Here is a 21,720-nt window from a genome sequence, read left to right as displayed (position 1 = left end):
ATTTCATGAATTTAGACTGGATCTACAGTGCGTTAGTAAAATGTCTAACAGAAAGAAATCTTTTCCTTACGCTGACATTAGCCGAAATGGAGATGTGTACCAGACATAAATCCCAGACAAATATTAATTTAGGTGAATAATCTTTTAGTACATATATTTCTTAGATTAATTTAATTGATACATTTTATATTAATTTTCCAACGTAAATATTAGGAATTTTTTCCTAAATGTAGCCATTTTGTTATGCACGCAGGAGTCACTAAATATGTCTCAGTAACATATCAAAAATATATAAATTAATGTAAGATATAAAGAAATCATGTATGTAGCTTGAAAGAACATTAAATACCACATTTACTAATAACACAATCTTTACAGTTATGGACCACATGAAATAAATGCAAGCATCAATAAAAGTGTAGCCATTTTGTCACAGGTACGCAAAACGTCATTTTACGCAATCCGTACACATGACGTCGGGAGCGTCAAATTATTATCGCCGTGGCTTTTTCCATGCAGGTCCGTAGTACCCACCCACGGGTAATTGGAGAAATGCAGGAACCATCCCCACCAACCCCGATTATTCAACCCCGGAGCTTTTTTTGGAGATTTTTTCTCAAATTACATTTACATTGATTACACTTAATCATCATGTGTACATGTAACAAAGGAAAAAAAAATTATGAAAACCCCGAAAATGATATCGTTCAACTAACTACTAAACGATGTACGCACTATAAGAGCCCCCCCCCCTTCTTTAACGCAAAATAGTAAAAGGATTTTAGAATTTTTAAGATAAAGCAGATTTTTAATAACGGTGAAACGTCTCCATCCCTCCTTTTTTTCATCCCCTCAATATACTAAATTGATACTTATTTTTTTAAAATTCAAAATGACACCAGTTCCATTGAAACGTTGAAATTACCTAATTTTTTTTTCTATATACACCTAAAGCGCATGCGGATGCTATATAGAAATAAAAGACTTGTAACGGACTAACTGAAAAAAATATTGTAGGAAATGGAAAGGGAAAACTACTTATATATTTTCTCCTTAAAAGACAGACAAGTGAGAAAAATAGAAAGATGAATATTCACTGAGTGCTTTTGGCATTTCAGTAATTAAATTTTTATTATTAAATTGTATTAATAAACATCTAAATATTTCAAAAAAGAATGTTCAAACATTGAACATTAAGTGCCGTTTTATTCTATTGTTTTTATACTTTTGAAAATTAAATTCATTCAAATATCTAAAATATACAGGTATAAGGTTCAAAACGTTATAACAACGTTATGACTTTTTAACGTTATTTTGACGTAACGTCAGTGTGTACCAACACCGTGCGCAACGTCTACCGTCTTAAGATGGGTGTATAAAAAGCACATAAAATGTATAGCTTTTTATATATGTTCAATGATTTGAGCACCACGTTCTCTGATTATTGTAATCCTATAATGGTACGTCAGTCCTTATCCATCATTATCAAACAGTTCCAGATCCAGAATAAATTTAAATATCAATTTTAGAAATGGGAGCCATCCATCTGCGTCATTTAAAATCAGAAGGGAAGGAAATCATGTATACTCCAAAAAAATATACGTTGGCGAGGGTTTCTGAAGGCTGTCTATAGATGAGATGTTCTATAAACAGAGAAGTTATCCAAAAGAAATACAAAACATATATTGATAATGAAAGGAGGGCTATGAATCGAATATCAATAGGCCCTATATAATTCCAATCTTAATTTTATTTATCTATTCCCTGTGTTCTGATTGGACGAAAACAAATTCAAGAAAAAGTTTACACATCGATGAATTCTTCAAACAGAACTACTTTTTTGACTGTTGTAAAAACAATGAAAACAGATAGGGGCCTACTTCTAGTCCGTTTTAGCTACAAGAAACAGGACTGATAGACGGGAATATTATGTTTATGTCAATGTCGCATCACGAGTGTGAATTTTAAAAACTCGCTGATCATGCTGTCATTTTCTCGACGTTCCACCCAGATAGCAGGATGTCATTGGACCTTTGTTGGGCCAACAACGCTCCTTATGTTGGGCCACTGTTTGAATTCAACATTGGGCCATCGGTAATTTGCTCATCGGCCCTTAATCAAACCAACTTGTTGGCTTATTGTTGGGCCAATGTAACAGTTAATATTGGGCCACTGTTGGGCCAATGTATTATTTCAATATTGGGCAAACGTCATTTTCGTACAATTGGGCCATTGTAAGCAACTAATGTTGGGCCAACGGTAATTTGCTTATCGGCCCTTAATCAAACCAACTTGTTGGCTTATCGTTGGGCCAATGTAACAGTTAATATTGGGCCACTGTTGGGCCAATGTATTTTTTCAATGTTGGGTAAACGTCATTTTTGTACAGTTGGGCCATTGTAAGCAATTAATGTTGGGCCAACGGTAATTTGCTCATCGGCCCTTAATCAGACCAACTTGTTGGCTTATTGTTGGACCAACGAACGGATATCATTGAGCCATTGTTGGGCCACTTATTCTTTCAATATTAGGAAAACATCATTTTTGGGCCAACGTTGGTTTGTATCTTATTGGCTCTCCATCATGACAACTCATTTGCTCTTCACTGGTTGGCCATTTGTCCTCAAAATTGACAAACAAATATATACAATAAGGTTATACTAGTTTTGTAGTACAGTTTAATGGTAAAAGCCCTTTAATACTATCTTGTATGCTATATATGCTAGATTAATAGTTTAATACATATTCTCAATATCTCATAGAATTGCCATCAACAAGTATTGCATTGTAAGTAGCTCTACATTAATTAAATAACTGAGGAAAAAGAAATCAAAATATAAATAAAGTTATAACATACTATAATTTTATTGCTCGGTGCATGAAGAAAAGATTAAAAAAGAATTAAAAGTCGATGCTCACTTCAAGAGATACATGTAGGGTTACATGACTGTATACTCCCTCTCTAATGTAAATTATGCACAAGTTCAGTAAATTACAGGTATCAATAAGCATGTCTAACAAATAAACAAAGCCCTCCTGTTCTTAAAATAATACTAAAATGAATTCCGTCAATTTGTTTACTTACACAAAAAATGTTTCTGGCATCTGCATCGTGTTTATAACCGACAAACAGACACAAAAAGGGTAGAACTACAGGTATGTCACACTATATTACAGAAAAAAAGTTAGGCACTGCCACTTTCCATCTGATCCCTGTCCTAAGTCTCCATTTCCTCTTCGCGAGTCTCCTCCTCCCCCTTCTTTTCTTCTCTGTTTCTTCCTCCCCCATCCCTGTCCTTGGCATACCTTAGCCATTCTTTGATTGTGTTCTCCATGTCTTTTTAGAATCTCCAGTAACACTATAATTGTAATATTTGGTACTTAATACATTTGTTACTTTTCTCAGTAAAGAGTAAACATACGAATAAATTTACAAGTATATCACTATATGGTTAAGCTGTCAATTAAGGAACAACTGTCTTTTTTGTTTCATGGTGTGATTAAGTGATTAGCTTGCGTGATGAAGGCATTTATGTATGATATTTATACGCTTGATAATCATCATCACAACAATTTTGATTCAATGTTGCCCCATATAAAATACATGTATTGAAAATTTGTCGTTACAATGAAAAAATTTTAAATGAAAGAACCCAATTTATTTTTAGTACTGAATAAATTTTGTTTTAACTTCAGCAAGTTCATCATTTTCAAAATGTTTGATCATGTACTCGACGTTAAGTGTATATAAGGAAATTAAGTTAGACTTCGGAAATGTATTCTACTCTAGACACAAATTTCAATTTAAATAAGGAGCAAATTATTTATTGTTTTAACTGTATCAAAACACATTTTTATACTTTCATTTATTTTTCTTGTATAGAAACAAAAAATTAAATCACTGACAATTTATTTTGTTTTGATAAATTATTAGAATTTTAAATTTATTTTAGCTAGTTTGATTTTTCAAGAAGGATTGGTTGTAGATTTATTTCTGATTGTAGAGTCGATCTGATGTGTTAATATACAGATTTGTAACAATTAAATGTTTATACAAATTGACCCAATGTTGGTCCAATATATCGGGCTAACATTGGGCAAAGGAGCAAAATGACACTGGGCTAACGTCATTTGCCAACATCGGCCCAATGTTCTTGTTGACGTTTCGCCAACAATGTCGCATTCATTGGGCATTCATTGGGCCAATGTTGGCGCAACGTTGGGCCAATATCTGTAGAAATAACACTCTACATTGGGCAAACGTTGGCCCAACATATTGGGCCAACATTGGGCCGATGAGCAAACTTAAATTGGGTCAATGCCATTTTCCAACATTGGCCCGATGTAACCGATTACATTGGCCCAACGTTGGCCCAATGTTAGCATGCTATCTGTACAGTGTTGACCCAACAGCACCTGGCCTCTGCACTTCCCCGTGTCTGATTTACACAGATTTGTACCTGATATCGTTTAAAAACTAAACGTTAATTCAGGCAAATATATTATTAATACTTACAAAGTGGATGCAGATATGCAAGGTATCAGTCTCATTACGCTCGCTCGTGTCAGATTAAAAATGGCGCGAATATTACAAGTAGCCCGGTTGTTGTCTACCCATGATCCTCAGTCAGATTCATGGTATATTGGGCCAACGTAGGGCCGATGCCAATCCCAAACAAATATTTTCTCTCATGATTATAGTTTTATGATATAATGCCAACAGTTAGCCCAACATTAGCGCACTATTATACATAACCAGCAATCAATATTCCATGTTGGGCCATTGTTGGCCCAATCAAGGTAACCCAACATAGAAAATAGAACCATAATGTAAGATTGGGCCAACGGTGTTCCGCTATCTGGGTTATTACAAATAAATAAGCATATACACATTTCAAAAAATAGAATAAAACACTCTTTGGTGCTTGATCACTTAAGTGCAAAGTTAAAATGTTGAAAATATCATATCTAAACAAAAGCAGCCTTCCAATGATAAGCATGGACATAGAAAGTCCTTTTAATTATTTCAGAATGTGCCAACCTTGTCCCAACGTAAAGCCCAGCAGCTAATTATAAAATTAACACCATCAATTAGTTGGAAGTATAAGAATTGGGCCAACGTTGGCCCAATATAAATATCCCATCTTTGAAAGACCTAAACAAAATAACACTTGAGTGTATTACAAACATTGTGCCAACGTTGGGCCAACATACTACTACCAACTTGATAGGACACGTTCTTTAAGGGTGTATTACAAACATTGTGCCAACGTTGGGCCAACATACTACTACCAACTTGATAGGACACGTTCTTTAAAGGTGTATTAAAAACAATGGGCCAACGTTGGGCCAACATACTACTACCAACTTGATAAGGCACTTTCTTTAAGGATGCATTACAAACATTGTGCCAACGTTGGGCCAACATACTACTACCAACTTGATAGGACACGTTCTTTAAGGGTGTATTACAAACAATGGGCCAACGTTGGGCCAACATAATACTACCAACTTGATAAGGCACTTTCTTTAAGGATGTATTACAAACATTGTGCCAACGTTGGGCCAACATAGTGCTTTAAACTTGAAAAGGCACTTTCTTTAAGGGTGTATTACAAACAATGGGCCAACGTTGGGCCAACATACAACTACCAACTTGTAAATACACTTTCTTTAAGGGTGTATTATAAACATTGGTCCAACGTTGGGCCAACGCCATGATCCTTCCTTCTTTGGACACTAAAGTGAATGGAAGTTGCTTACGTTGGACCAACGTTGGGCCAACATAGGAATTCCGTCATGGTCGAGAAGGTTGACTTGGTAACATTGGTCCAACGTTGGCCCAACGTTGTTCCCCCAACGCCAACCATACAACCTTTAACAAATGTTGGCCCAACATAGTCATGCTATCTGGGCATATCAGCTCAGTTGGTATCGTTGTGATAGGGAAAAGAAACGTACCTCAGACTCTTGCCTTTCTGGCATCAAATTCATATGTTTACATCCTACAGATCCCATATTCTCCCTAAATCTCTGAACGAACCAGAGCAAATCGAGGACGTCGGTCTTCAACTTTCGTCATGACGTCAACATGGCCATGGTCAAGGACGAATTATTCTGGAGAATACGCGTATTTACGATATTTGTTGACTTAAACAACATTCAATGAATATTTATGTTAATTTATTGATTGTTTTGACAATTTAAGTTGGATTTTATCGATATTCATCTTGTACACCTTTCTTTGTGGCATCGTTGGCATTAAAGTATTCCTACGCCGTACAAAATAACAGATTGTATGGCGGCCTCAAAGGGAAATAATTTTAATAATTTAAAAAATTTGTAATTGGAATTATAAGAATTAAACGTTCATTTTTCAGAATTTATCGATGTGTAAACTCTGCCTTTTTACTCACAAACTTTACATAAAAGTGCTTCGCACTTTTATTCAGTTTGTGAGCAAAAAGGCAGAGTTTACACATCGATAAATTCTGAAAAAAGAACGTTTAATCCTATAATGTGTGCATTTTTGAAAACAAACTGCACCTACTACTCCCCCCGAGTCTTTGCTGATTCTTATTTTTTTTCATAAAAGAAATGATGATGTACATATTTTTTCACAATTGACAAAGGATGGTTTAAATTGTTTAAATTTGAGGTCATATTTAACTTAACCTATGTATATCTGACCGTTCACGGTAGCTCAGTCGGTAGAGCGCTTGCTCCGTGATCGGGAGGTCGTGACTTCATATCTCGGCCGCGACTGACCTAGTCGTTAAAATACGTAGCAACTGTTCCTTCGCCATGCGCTCGGCACTATGAATGGAAAATTGTGGGTTCTTCGGATGAGACCTTAAAACCGAGGCCCTGTGTCAGAGACAGGCGTTGGCACGATAAAGATCCATCACTGCTCAATGGCCCTGAGTGCCGAGTAAAGGTCAAAAGAAGCTCTTCACCGGCATACGGTGATGTCTTTATATGAGTGAAAAATTCTCGAGAGGGACGTTTAACAATATACAATCAATCAATCGTATATCTGACATTAAGTTTTGCATATTTACATAACTTTCTTTAACATATCATTTTGTTCCTTGCTGACTTTTTTCTAAAATAGCTGAATAGCATCTTCATCTTTTAAAATTAGTTTATATGCTACATGTATTAAGGTATCAAAGTATTTTTTCCCAGTGAAATTTTCCAATCCAGATATCCGGCACTGTCGACAACGGTGTTATGCAATGAAAGGTGAAGGCTGAGCTCACGTATAGAGTCAATTTATTTCGTATTGACATAATTCTCTCGATATCGTCACCCACTGTCACCTCACCTACTGCCGGCTCTTCTCCCCACCTTCTTTTGATGACAATGGGATCTTTGAACAAATTTTTCTTAACAATTTGTATATAAATGAAATATCGAATTCCTCATATCCAGTTTATGATTATAATAAGACTTATTCAGAGGCTTTTCAACAATGAAACTTTCGAGTCCAGCTAACGTTCTGTGAATAAAAATTATCATTTTTGAGAGGTTGCTTCTAGTCTTCAATTTCGTTTAAATGTCATCATTTGAGACTTTAATTCTTGAACATCTGACACGACTGTCTTCAACAGTTCATGTTGCTCGTGTTTATCCTTGACAAACTTTTCTATGATAGCTTTTATTGCATCTTCCCCTTCCTCTTTCAGAGCCAGTTTCTGAATCCCTTTAAGACTATCCAAGTACTTTTTACCAGTGAACGTTTCCAGTCTTTAGCAGATATCTGACATCGTTGACCAGGTGTCATCAAATTCTGTCCGAGAGATTGAGGCTGAACTGACATGTACAGTCAATCTATTTTGCATTGACCAGTTTCTCTCAATATAATCACCAACAGTCACCTCTACAACTGCTGCATGCTCTTCTGCCCACCTTCCTTTTGTTAGTTAAGGGATCCTTGAACAAATGTTTCTTAACAACTTGTATGTAAACGAAATATCAAATTCCTTATATCCAGTTTATGATTATAATTAAGCTTATCCATAGGCTTTTCACCAATGAAACCTGCAAGTGCATTGCAGATTTCTGACATCTTCAACCAAGTGTTACAGAATTCATTATTCACTATCCCAGCGAACTTTCTACGAGTAAAAAATTATTTCTAAATGGCTGCCTTTAATCTTTAATTTTGTTTTAATGTCATCATTTGAGACTTTATTTCTTGAACATCTGACACGACTGACTTCAACAGTTCATGTTGTTCCTGTTGATCCTTGACAAACTTTTCTATGATAGCTTTTATTGCATCTTCCCCTTCCTCTTTCAGAGCCAGTTTCTGAATCCCTTTAAGACTATCCAAGTACTTTTTACCAGTGAAGGTTTCCAGTCTTTGGCAGATATCTGACATCGTTGACCAGGTGTCATCAAATTCTGTCTGGGAGATGGAGGCTGAACTCACATGTGCTGTCAATTTATTTCGTATTGACCTAATTCTCTCGATATCATCACCCACTCTCACCTCTCCTGCTGCAGGCTCTTCTCCCCACTTTCCTTTTGTTGGTTTAGGAATCTTTGAACAAATGTTTCTTAACAACTTGTATGTAAATGAAATATCAAATTCCTCATATCCTGATATTTTTGCTTTTTTCAATTGATCTTCTTGATTTGCGTTTAGATTCAGACTCTTCAACTTTTTGTTTGACAGTAAATCCACCTTGTTCTCAATATCAGATGCAGGAATTTCTGATTCTAGAATATCTCTGTATGCCTTATTCAACACATCATTTGTAGCCATACCAAGTTTTGCAAATCTAGACCTGCCTTCTAGGTTTTGTCCAGAGGCCTTTGGAGTACTGGAATCACTCGACTCTCTCTGAAACAAAATAAACCATAGCTATTATAATGAACCAATCTTAACCTCGAAACTAAGTGCTGGAAATAGCCAACTTTGTCTGAAGCAAAATCAATCTTAGTTCATCTAATGGAGCCAACTTAGGAAAAAACATTATAAACCAAGATTAAAATTTATAAGATGATTCCCCATATATTAAGCAAAGCTAAACCCTAATGCAAGTACAGTTTGTTTTCCAAGGTGATTATAACAAAGGGCCCTGTTGTAGGTCAAGAAAGGAAAATTAGGATAAAAACAATTTTAATTTACCATTAGATATCATTGAGTTGGTGACATCACATGAATTTGGAAAATTAGGAATAAAGTGAAATGAAAGATTTATCTAGAGAGAAACATAATGTACATGTACTCATCAGAGCTTCTAAAACCCTGGTACCTGAACCACGAGACAATGGATAGTTAATTGCACAATTTTGGTAAAAGATTAAAAATCCATTAATCTCTTGCAATACAGTTCATCGACTCTGCACTGGTCTGAAAGAAACTTGGTGCTTTGATCAAGGTCATGACACATTTTGAGATTATAAGCAATATTAGTTTGAAGTATACAGATATACCTCACTACATTTCTTCATTTCATTTTGAGTTTCCAATTATTTTTTCAGGTAAACATCATATTACCTTAAATAAGTTCAAATCATGACACATTCTTGGGTCGTAAGAAATCTTTGAGTCAAATAATGGTCCATTTTACAAGATATGGTAACACTGATTTTATTTTAAAAAATTTATTTCTGAAAGTGATCTTGAACTTGACCAATTGGCCTTGCATTTATATCAAGACATTCCTGATAGAATTCTCTATGTAAAATATAAACTTCAAATGTCTCTCTCTTTAATATTTTTTTCATTCATTGATCTTTTATATGGTCAAAATCAGTACAATTCCTCTGCTGGTAAAAAATATATGTGCCAGTGTTTTTTCCAACAAAGTTATTGGCTGGACTTAAATATACATATATGCCAACAGACAGGCAGACAATGTAAGTCCTAAAAATAGATTTTTCAATTTTTGTTGTACAGGGAGTATAAAGATTAATAACTGTTACCTTTTCCCAGAATCCCTGTGTCCTCTGTACATTTATCACATGTTTCTCCCGAAGTTGACACTTGCACTGCGTTTCTTCTGCCTTGATCTCGGAAAGCTCACTTGAAAGGGTAAAAGATAGATCTTTCTCATTACAAATAATGTTTTGACATTTGTATCCTCTATGGAATATTTTTGTGTCAATAAATGTTTCTGTCAATTTTTTTATTGCTTTATCAATGGAGACTCCAATTTCATTTGATACACCTTTCTCTATAGTCAATGGTTTGATTCTCAGCACCTGCAACTGAATATCATCATTGCATATGCCAACAACAACAGTATGTTCATTGTGATCAAACACTGCCCCTGTTTGATAAAGACATGGACTTCCTTCATTATCTTCATCTTTTGCTACACTCCATCTTAGAGAACTTATGCAGTATGCTACCAGTCTGTAGAACACAAACATGGCAAAGGAACTGAATCGATAGCACAAAATGGATGAGCATTCCCACTTATCTTCACAGAAGTCAGCTTTAAACTGCTTTTTGTTCATACATGGGACGTACCATGACATGCCACCGTCTGAGACAGCCTCATATGCATTCAAAGGTACCAGCATTTGAAGTTTCTCCATGTATGGCATAATTTCACTTTTATGTTTCAAGTAAGAGGGTTCATCTTTCCACAGTGCATTTATCACTTTATCTTTAAGTTCCCCCGTTTTGTTGAAGGATTTCCACTCTTTAATTAATTTCCTTTTACAATCTTTATTGATGTGATTTTCATCAGCAATTATCTTGCTGAAAGCATTAGCAAACCACTGAATATCTAGTATAACATGTTCCCTCAAGTCCGCTTCTCCAAAATTCAAAAGAAGACCATTGTCATGGAAACATTTTAAAAATTCGGACATTTCCTTGTCTTTTTTGATTTGGTATTCATCAGGAAGAGATGTGTTGAGCTTCCAGATTTCACTCAGGGACAAAACCTTCCAGCCTCCTTCATACAATAACTGCTCCATTAGAGCCCATGAAGAAGGCAATTCAACCTTTGTATTGATCTCATCTGTGAATAGTTCCACTATGGACTTTTTCATTGACTCTAGTATTTCCTTGGTATTATCATTAAGTTCCTTTAGACCTACTGCATATTCTCGATCATTCAGAGACCCACTTAACCAATCTTTATCGTCATCGGGTACGGCATTCCAAAACTCCCCCAAATACTTCTCTATTTCCTGAAGAAGTAAACAAAGCAAGCATACTAGACATATTAATTCATAATTGTAAGCTATGATTTTATCACTGTAAATGCTAAATTGTGTGTTGATGTTTGAAAATCTGAAAATCATGTACATGTATTTTGGATTTAAACTGGCAATTAGTTTTAACTGACTACATATAAAACTGTAAATAAGGTATCTATTATAGATTAAAAATACCACATTGGATGTAATACATAATTGTGTGATACGATTTACTGTAAATGAAATGTTTGTTCTCTTGTAGTTCTGACGTAAACACTGTTATTGTGCATTCTAAAGATATGCTAATATCAGTTATTCTTTTTTCACATTTCTATTAGACAGAATACTAACATCTGTAGATTTTGTTTCTGTGTGTGTGACAACAAGAAACAGTGGTGCCTCTTTGCCTCCAAATGTCTTGATTGAGGTTATCCAAAACTTCAAGTAGTCTAAAACAACAACAAAGCATGATAAACTAGAACTGTCCAAATGAGACAAAATACCCCCCGCTGGTTTTTTTCAGAAGTAATTTCTTCCATAAAGAAGATATATATCAAACAAGAATTATGAAATTTTTATTCCAGTGACCTTGACCTTCCCCAAATGACCTTGGGTTAAGGTCATGACACACCCTTGGGTCATGGGCAATCTTTGAGTGAAATGAGAACCTACCAAGTTTATCCGTAAGAAAGATATACACCGGACACGAATTATGAAATTTTTCTACCAGTGACCTTGAACTTCTCCACCTTGGGTCAAGGTCATGAAATATCCTTTGGTCATGGCCAATCTTTGAGTGAAATAAGAACCTACCAAGTTTATCCATAAGAAATATATGGACCGGACACGAATTATGAAAATTTTCTTCATGACCTTCAGCTTCCAAAATGACCTTGGGTCAAGGTCATGACACGTCCTTGGGTCATGGGCAATCTTTGTGTGAAATGAGAACCTACCAAGTTTATCCATAAGAAATATATGGACCAGACACGAATTATGAAATTTTTCTTCCACTGACCTTGAACTTCCCCAAATGACCTCGGGTCAAGGTCATGACACACCCTTAGGTCATGAGCAATCTTAGTGTGGAGTAGTAGATTCAAATGTCCCTCTGTAAGAAAGATATGGACCGGACACGATTGCACAGACAGACAGACGGACGGACAGACGGACAAGGTGATTCCTATATACCCCCCCCCCCCAAGCTTCGTTTGTGGGGGGTATAAAAAACAAACAAGTCAGTGTCTCTGGAAAGTGTATAGCTTTACTGTTTTGTATTTAAAACATCTAAAAATAAAAGAACGTCAATCTATCATATTGTTTTTGGGTTAACAATAACCCAGAAGAATTATGAAAATTCATATTTTGTAAGCATATTAAAAGTTATTCAAAAATAAAATATGAACTGTAGGACGTGAAGTAAATAATTTCTGAAGACAATTTTACACATCTTCTTCCTTCAGTGTGACATCTGATTTGTAGAAAAAAGAAATGTATAACGAAGTGATGTACTTGTTCAGGCAAGCAGCATATGCAAAGAAGACCATTTCAATAGCAATACCCTCTGAAAACGGATTCATAATTCCTGACTACTGACCGACAATTTATGGGTCACATTGGATTATGGTGTGGTGTACTTATGAAGGCAAGCAGCATAAGGAAAGAAGTCAATCTGATTGGCAACAGATTTATCATTCCTGGCTACCAACCGACAATGTATGAGTCACATCCACAGAAATGAACTGATATCTGACCGACAATGTATGAGTCACATCCACAGAAATGAACTGATATCCACTACAACTGACAACCCAATGGAATTGTCATTATCTCCCACAAAATAACCCCATCTATAATTATTGAACCCCATTAGCCTTAAACTGAAAGACAATTTTGGCATTAGTTATTTTTGAAAATGAACCAAACAAGATGTTTGTAAAGCACTTATGCCCCCCTCCTCCACAAATTGGAGTCTAACAGGGCATAACTCAAGAATGGTGCGATCGTACCCAAACAAAACTTGAACTAGATACTTATCTGACTAATCTGTACACTAAATTCTACTTCAATGTGTGCAATCTCTTCAAAGTAAATGAACGGAAACTGCAAATAATTTGTTTTTTTAAATTGTCCAAGGGGCATACCTCTGTCAAAAATGGTGCAATCATGCCCCAAACAGAACGTGACATAGACATTTAAGATATTCCTGTATATCAAATTTCATTTCATTATGTGCAACCGTTGTGAAGAAAATGAATGGAAACTAAATGGACTGACAGACAGCTGCAAAGCAATACCGGGTATGCCTTCCCTTCTTCGAAGGGAGGCATAAAAATATACATCTTCCTACTATATTCATAACATTCTTCTTTTTTCCAAGATATATTTTTGTGTGCATCTCATTATGTGAATACATTTCAATCAAGGGTTTTTTTCTTGTAGGATTATTTTAACAACTAGAAATATGTCCATAGGACATGAATGCCCCGCCGAGGAAATACATGTATTAGTAAAGCAACATGAAAATTTGTATGGTATAAAATTTGATCAGTTTGGTTCAGGTAGGGCTTATAGTTATAAGGGAATAAAATGTAGGTCAGATCCAGCATCTGAAGCAAGTCTGGTAGTGTCCATCCCTAGATGCATCATCCATGCAATTTTGGTTCAGGTAGGGCTTATAGTTACTTGGGAATCAAAATATGTCAGATCCAGCATCCGAAGCAAGTCTGGTAGTGTCAATCCCTAGATGCATCATCCATGCAATTTTGGTTCAGGTAGGGCTTAAAGTTACTTGGGAATCAAAATATACGTCAGATCTAGCATCCGTAGCAAGTCTGGTAATGTTCATCCTTAGATGCATCATCCATGCAAGTTTGGTTTGGGTAGGGCTTATAGTTCCTTGGGAATGGACCTGCTCCAAAAACTTTAACCTGGTCACTCATCTGGAAAATGTAGGTCAGATCCAGCATCCGAAGCAAGTCTGGTATTGTTCATCACTAGATGCATCATTCGTGCTAGTTTTATCTGACAACATGTGAAGTTTGATAACACCATCTTGAATGATATGTTTAAAACTTAGCTAAACACTAATTTAAGAAAAGTAAGGTCAAGGTCAACAGAAAGGTCAAGGTCAAAAAGTGTTGATGCAGTTGCATAGCTCTCATCAATATTTATCAACATATAAAGTTTGATGAAAATATCTTGGACAGTTTCTTTGAAACTTAGCTTTGAACAGAGCTAAACACAAAGTGTGACGGAAGACAGAAGGACGGAAGGACAGAAAGATGGAAGGACGGAAGACGGACATGACAAACATTATATGCTACGACCATATTCATGGCGGGGCATAAAATAAGGATATGGAAATAACGAACAGTATTCAATCTCAACGTCCATTAAACAAATATACAAAACAAGAGCAGAGCAAACACGGACCTCCGAAACATCAGAGGTGGGATCAGGTGCCATGGAGGAGTGAGCATCCCCTGCTGACCGGTCACACCCGCCGTGTGCTCATTGTCATAATCAGGAAATAACGGAAAAAATTCCGTAGTCAATTCAGTGTATAAATAATGGACTAACAATTGGTATGAAAAACGTCAGTCAGCATTTCATTCAATGATAAATTGTATTTGCTGACAAGGTCATTGTATCGACCATAGAATTTACGAAATGATGACTTTAAACGAGACTGTTGATATTCTTGTTTCATCAACTTGCTTGTCAATAATTTACCTCGTTTAAGAAATTGTTCATACGTAGAGCATGCTCTTGCGTATCGAATCAACTGAGATATAAATACTCCGTATGCAGGTGATGAAGGTATATTGCTGCATAAGTAAGGGAAGTTGACGATAGAAAAGTTAAAGTCATCACGTTTATCATATAGCTTGGTTGTTAGATTACCATTTGTGTCTTTTTCAAGTAAAATATCCAAGTATGAAGCAGATGTGTTGGACTCTGTGGTATCTTTTATCTCAAGCTCACCAGGATATATCGTGTCGACGCAGGAATGGAAATTATCATTATTAATTGACAATACGTCGTCGATATATCTAAATGTCGAGTTGAAGGCCACAGCAAGTGTTTTTTTCTTTTCACGCAAAAGATTTTGCATAAATTCTGCTTCATATGAATATAAAAATAAGTCTGCTAATAACGGAGCGCAATTTGTGCCCATGGGAATTCCAATAGATTGTTGGAATACCTGGTCTCCAAAAACCACGTAGATATTGTCAATCAGAAACTCAAGCATCTTCTTGATGTCAACTTCAGAGTACTTATGTGTACAATCAGAATCTGTTTTAACAAAATAATTTTTCAAATGACCAATGACGAGGTAAGTAAACTTACGAGTTCCATTTTTGTTGAAGAAGCAGCTGTCAATGATATCAAAAAGCCTGGATTTTAATTTGTCGTGCGGAATTGTTGTGTATAAAGTTGAAAAGTCGTAAGTTTTTATGCTGTTGATTTTTGTAAAGTCTTGTGATTTCAAATTGTCCAAAAGTTCTTTAGAATTTTTAAGTATCCACATCTGATTTACACCACTTCTTGAATATATGGTTGTACAGTACTCTTGAAGTTTTTCCTTCACTACTGTCAATATTTTAGTGAGAAGTAACGAAAGAGGCTTGGTTGAACATTTACTGGAACCTGCAATGTATCTTTGTTTGTAAGGATTCTTATGAAGTTTCGGAATCCAATATATATAAGGTAGTTCAAATTCATTTTGGCTCTGTGGAATATTAAAAGTATTCAAAACTGACAGGTGATTTTGAAGGATTTCTTCCTTAGAAAGAGTAGTATATGTATAAGTAGGATTACCACTCATAGAATTAAATCCAAGTTCTTCTAAAATGCAATTAATATAATGAGCCTTACAAACGAAGATAATGTTGTTACCTGCTTTGTCGGCAGGAACCAGTACGTACTGATCATGTAATCTATCTAAAAGGAGGCTGTAGAGCTACTAGTTGTACTTTTAACGTAAGATAAGTAGCACTTGGACTTGCATCTTTGCAACAGCAATAAATAGAATAACTAGATACAATCTCGTTGCGAGCAACGAGAGGTCTTCCGTCCGTTTTATGAAAAGAAATTTACGTAAAATGGAGCTAAAAAGAAATTAAAAATTTTTGTCACAAGGAGTATTGAACCCATGTCGCCAACGTGAATGCGCTTTTTTTTTACTTTTTATCCCCAACGCGCTAACCATTAAGCTATAGAGAGTACTGCTCTAAACATACTTGTGTTTACTTTTGCAACAGTTCACCTGTCTATGAATTATAAAAAGCATTCATAATTTTGCCCCAAACACCACGAGTAAATATTTTAAGCCCTTTCTTTGGACTGATCTATTTAATAGGGATGATAGCTTCAATTAAATTTTAAAAATAAAACATTCTTAGCGCCTTTATTTTATTTCGACGTTAAGAAAGTATATGTAACACATTATACACATTACATATCGTATCTAGCAGCTAGTTACACTAAAGCAGTGAAAAATCTGGCGACAAACACTATGAGTAAACATTCGTGCCTTTCCTTTGGAGATTTATCAAATAAGTGTAATAGCTTCAATGAAATTAAATATTAATTTAAACAACTTCTTAATGCATTTATTTTATTTCGACGTAAGAAAGTAAATTTAACATTGCACACACATTTCTAGCCCAATCACACTAAAGCAGTAAAACGGAAATTAAGTTTTATAATTGTCACTGAATTGCAGCGTACTACTACGTGAAAGTCCACGTTGATTTTTTACTTTTCATATATCATTTAGTCAAACGCTCAGCTGACTCCATCAACCCCTTTTTGCGAAATGGCGGAGTTGACAGAGACAGCCGCCATCTTGGATCCGCTTCAGATTTTCAAATATTAATATCTAGAGTTCTGATAAACCAATATCCAAATAATTTATATAGTAAGCATCGATCAAAGGGTCTCTATTATCATTCCAAAAATAAATTTAAAATGTTGAAAAACAAAAAAGTTTGAAAATACGATTTTTTCAATTCATTTCTCCAAACGACAGGAAGTACCGACGACGAACGAAAGGTTGCGTCCTGGATAGTATATATCACGATCTATAATCCCTGAAAGTTTCACATCAATATCTTCTACCGATCTTGAGATTAACCGTGGACAAAATGTCATTTAAAATTCAGAAAATGTCCCGTAACTTGGCACCAGAAACGAATTTTCAAAAAATCTCTCGGCAAAAAAAACTTCATATAATAACACATAATTTCTGTAAATTTCATGAAAATCCACTCAATGGTCTTCGAGAAATCGCGTGCACAAAATTTGGTGTACGGAAAAATAATAATAATAATAATAAGAAACAATAGAATCACTATAAGGTCTTCCGTGAAGACGGAAGACCTTAATAATTCTTAGTTTAGTATCTTGTTTTGGAAAGATTTATTGCAATCAGACTAAAACTGTAGAAGGAGAAGCCTTTTCAAATCATTTTTCTTTTTTAAGAAATTTTGATTTAAGTAACCATGGCAACATCATTTAACAAAATCAACTGTAGCTCTACTAGTATGTACATATAACAAAGGAAAAGTAGCACTTGAATTTGAAACTTTCCAACAGGCAGCAATAAACATGATATAATTATGTATCTGAGTGTACTCCACTTGTTTGCCAAGTTATATATATTGAAATCAGACCAAAACTGTAGAAGGAGTAGAGTTTTTTAAAAAAAATGTTTACATACAGGCGGACGGACAACAGACACCTTACTATCGCATAAGCTCTTTTGAACTCTGGATAGTAAAGCTAAACATTTTGTTTTAAATATTTCAATCTATTAAACAAAGTTGTAACTGGGTGTTTATTGTCCGTGAACAAATTTATTAGTAGTTGCCTAGACAAGTGTTTTACCTTTGTAAGTCCACAAAGAGAAGATGGATCCTTCCTGATTATCTCTCTCTTTATCAACAACATCTTCAAACCTCTTAGTCATGTCCAACACAAGGATGAAGAAGGCCTTTGGTGTTACGTAAATTTGGTGACAGGCATAATAGGCTAACTGTCCAGCAAAATCCAGCATGCTAACAGTTGGGAATTTTTCTTTATCAGACAAGATTTTCTGAAAAATTTCATCTTTCACCATAGCTGTAGCTTCTGAGGAGAGAGCACTGGCCATTACTTCTACTGAATTATTTTCTTTTCTGCGTTTAGTTGGTGGGCTAGATAACTCTACTTTCTCTTCTTTCTTTTCCTCTGTGCTATGAATAACTTCAGTGTCTTTATCAGTATTTTTCATTTTCAGGTTGTCCCCGTGTTCATTTGTATTGGAGCTGTCAACTGCACAGCTTGGGTCTGGTTTTAAATCTGCAACGTTTATCCTGATAAATGTCTTTAATGGTGAGTCATCATCAGCCACTGTAATAGGAGATTTGTTAATCAGTAAATGTATTCATTTTAAAACTTGTTATATCGTAACTGTATAGAGTAGCTGCAACGCTATTGTTGACAAAGCAATCATGCAGAATCGCTTGTGATCATTCACATTATGGGAAATGTTATCCTTTAATCATATGCAGTTTTAATCGTGCCTGGTCAGGTGATAAGAAACGAGCAAACATCTTTTTGGCAGGTTCTATAACACATCAATTTGTATACAAAATTTCATTTCAATGTGTGCAAAAAAATGAACAGACACTGATGGTTGACTGACAGACAGACCAATCAACAGACAACAGAAAGCAATATACTGTGCTATTTTAGCAGGGTGATAATTTGGCTTATTTTGGCGTTTTGATGGCAGTCTGCTTAAATTTTAATCACTAAAATATTCAGTACTCTTCTTAGTCTTCATTTGCAAAGAGATGAAACCCTGTGTCCGCTAAAATAAATTACGCTAAAATTACTGGCATACATTTGAGAAGGCAAAACGCCACTTTTACACCCGCCAAGAAAACCCGCTATACGGTACCCTCCATTCTTCGAAGAGGGGCATAATAACCCCGGAACCCATGACCAAGGGGACCATGAAACTCATAAGTTTAGAAAAAGCACTCTTCCCTCTTATTACTATGTACTTAGTTCATCAGCTTAAAACCCAGGAGCAAAATAGAAGATTTTTTTTATTTTCTATTTTTATTTCCTTTCATCTATTAATGCTTTATGCTAAATTTAGTTGAAATAGGTTCAGTGGTTGACCAGAGAAAATGCTAAAAATGATTAAAAGTTTATTATTAATGGACGACAAACAACGTACGAAGACCATAATCCATAAGTCACTTGATAGTTGACTAAACAAAGATGGCGAGGGCTAGGGCATGTGTTGAGTAAACCATCCAACAACATCACCAAAGTAGCCCTTAGATGGACACCGGTAAGGGAGGAGGAAAACTGGTAAGCCAAAGACAACCTGGCGAAGGACTGTTGAAATAGAAATGAGGGACCAGAAGCTAACTTGGGGAGAACTGGAGAAAACTGTTAAAGATAGAGAGAAGTGGATAAGTTTAGTGCTTGCCCTATATGCCTGCGGGTATAACAAGGACTAGTAAATATGTTAGGCTTATTAAATTAAGGGCATCAATGCCACTTTACGTGAGATTTTTATCAATTGTAAGTCTGGGTTTGTAAATAACACACAAATTAGATCCGTTAAAAAAATGTGACATATATGACAACTTTGATAGTAGGGGTGCAAATACAATGGGTTTTGCATTATACTACTCAAAGACACCTCCATATCACTATAGCATAAAACTTTCCTGTTCTTGAGAAAACGATTTTAATTATTTTTTATAAAGTCTGTCTTTATTTAACAATTTTAATATTATCTTTATATTTCTTTGTAAAAAATTAATCCCCAGTTGTGACCCTTCCATACCCCGCGGGGTCATGATGTGATATTAATATGTATTTAGTCAGAAAATGCTTATTTTGAATTGTATGTTAAATATTATTATGTGTATGTTTGAATTTATTTACCTTTAATAAATGGTAATAAAAATATACTTTTTAAAATAAATGCAATTTAAGCCAGGTTTAACTTTTTCATATTAGCTACTTTTATAGACCTTTTAACACGGGTGACTGGTTTTGATTTCACATTGGTTACATGGTTTTGTAAGTTCATTCCAGTCCTGGTTTTTTCCCGGGCTAGGTGTTTTTGGAGATTTGTTATTTGAATTCAATTTCTTTACAATCAACTTAAGAGTTTTTGGTATTTGGGTCTCAGGTTTGTTTGATCCATTTTGTTATTTATTACAGAGTGTATGTACTAATTTTCCTTTATTTTATCTAATTACCATTTGAATACGAATGTATGACGATAACGTGTTTTGTGAAGAGTGCAGTAAGTTTAATCTTTTAAATCTAACGTAAAGTTTTTTTGCTTAAATTACAGATTTAGTAATTGCATTTTTATCATATTATTTTGAATTCATAGTCTTAAATGGGAGAATGACTCAATGAGCAGGATTTAAAAAAATTGTTAAATTTTTACAAAACATTCCCATTTATTTCAGTCATTGAGTAAATTATTTACAGTAACACAGAGTATAAAGATTATAAAGCATTATATACAGGGAAACACAAAAAACATACTCTTGCCGCATTTTACATTTGATATTTACACCTCATGTGAGGTGAGAGTACATATTGTATATGTGTGTCTTGTTTGCGATATTTTCTATGTTTATAAATTAATTCAATTCTGGTAAATGAAAGTTAAATTCGTTGATTCTGTTTATAATTTATTGTTTCTAAATTCGAAGTATGGAAATCCTCCATGGCAACTGATCCCACCTCTGATCTTTCGGAGGTCCAAGTTTGCTCTACTCCTATTTTGTATTGTTTTATGGACTTTAATATTGAATACTGTTTGTTATCTCCATATCCTTCATCCGAGGATGTTTTACACTATGATTTAAACTAGGTTTTTTAAAAATCGCCTAATGAATCTTGATTCAAAGTTGAAAATGTGAAAAGTTTACGTATGGACAGATGGACGAACGGCGGACAATGGATGATCAGAAAAGCGCAATTTAGCTTTCAACTCAGGTGAGCTAAAAACTCAGGTTGGCTTCTTCTGATTAAAAAGTGACTTGTTTGTCATTTGTACTATGAATATGTATCAGAAATTATTTTTACCCTCTAAAACTCCGTCTCTAACAATAAAGAGATGATGATGGACTTCCAGTCCCCTCGTGGACTCTGTAACTTCACCGATATTTTGACTTTGCCCTCTTAATCGCTTCAGCAGCGTTGTTTTTCCAGCCTCAGCACATCCAACAAGTATTCCTCTGGCATGGGAAACAGTTGTCTTCTCCTTCCTCAGAAACTTCTTCAACTCATCCACTTTATTTATATCATCACTGCTTGGATCTATAACAAAAACAGTCTTGTTCTCAGCATAGACATGAAAACACATGCATGAAGCACTAGAATTTGAATTTTTTTCTAATGCACTTTACAGGTGTTCCAGGAAAAAAATAAGTTACTCTAGATCTGTTATTTTTATATCTTATCTTTCTAAATCAGTCTCAGAATATTATCTGGTATTATTGCTTTGGTCGTATG

The 21,720-nt window shown here is 35.0% G+C and overlaps 1 protein-coding gene across 1 annotated transcript; it reads right to left on the bottom strand.

Moving 5' to 3' along the window:
• Positions 1 to 7,873: 7,873 nt before the first annotated feature.
• On the bottom strand, positions 7,874 to 21,720 carry LOC134235749 (uncharacterized). The gene is made up of 5 exons (XM_062717896.1): positions 21,292 to 21,720; positions 18,064 to 18,567; positions 11,521 to 11,618; positions 9,940 to 11,160; positions 7,874 to 8,851 (listed from the first exon to the last, which is right to left on the bottom strand). The coding sequence occupies exons 1-5, from the start codon at positions 21,569 to 21,571 to the stop codon at positions 8,162 to 8,164; spliced, it is 2,793 nt and encodes a 930-aa protein (XP_062573880.1). The 5' UTR covers positions 21,572 to 21,720; the 3' UTR covers positions 7,874 to 8,161.

The sequence above is a fragment of the Saccostrea cucullata genome, unplaced genomic scaffold, assembly GCF_032062105.1.
Source record: "Saccostrea cucullata isolate Sc308-1 unplaced genomic scaffold, CSIRO_AGI_Scuc_v1 ctg3551, whole genome shotgun sequence".
In the NCBI taxonomy this organism is placed as follows: domain Eukaryota; kingdom Metazoa; phylum Mollusca; class Bivalvia; order Ostreida; family Ostreidae; genus Saccostrea; species Saccostrea cuccullata.
This window is presented reverse-complemented; position numbering and strand designations above follow the sequence as displayed.

Bases quoted from the DNA above. Each gene is read 5' to 3' on its own strand.
- LOC134235749 (XM_062717896.1), bottom strand. From the start codon at position 21,571: ATGTGTTTTCATGTCTATGCTGAGAACAAGACTGTTTTTGTTATAGAT. The intron at 11,161-11,520 runs GTTAGTATTCTG...TTACTTCTTCAG, and splicing joins CAGAAACAAAATCTACAGAT to GAAATAGAGAAGTATTTGGG. The intron at 8,852-9,939 runs GTAACAGTTATT...ATTTTGTTTCAG, and splicing joins CACAGGGATTCTGGGAAAAG to AGAGAGTCGAGTGATTCCAG.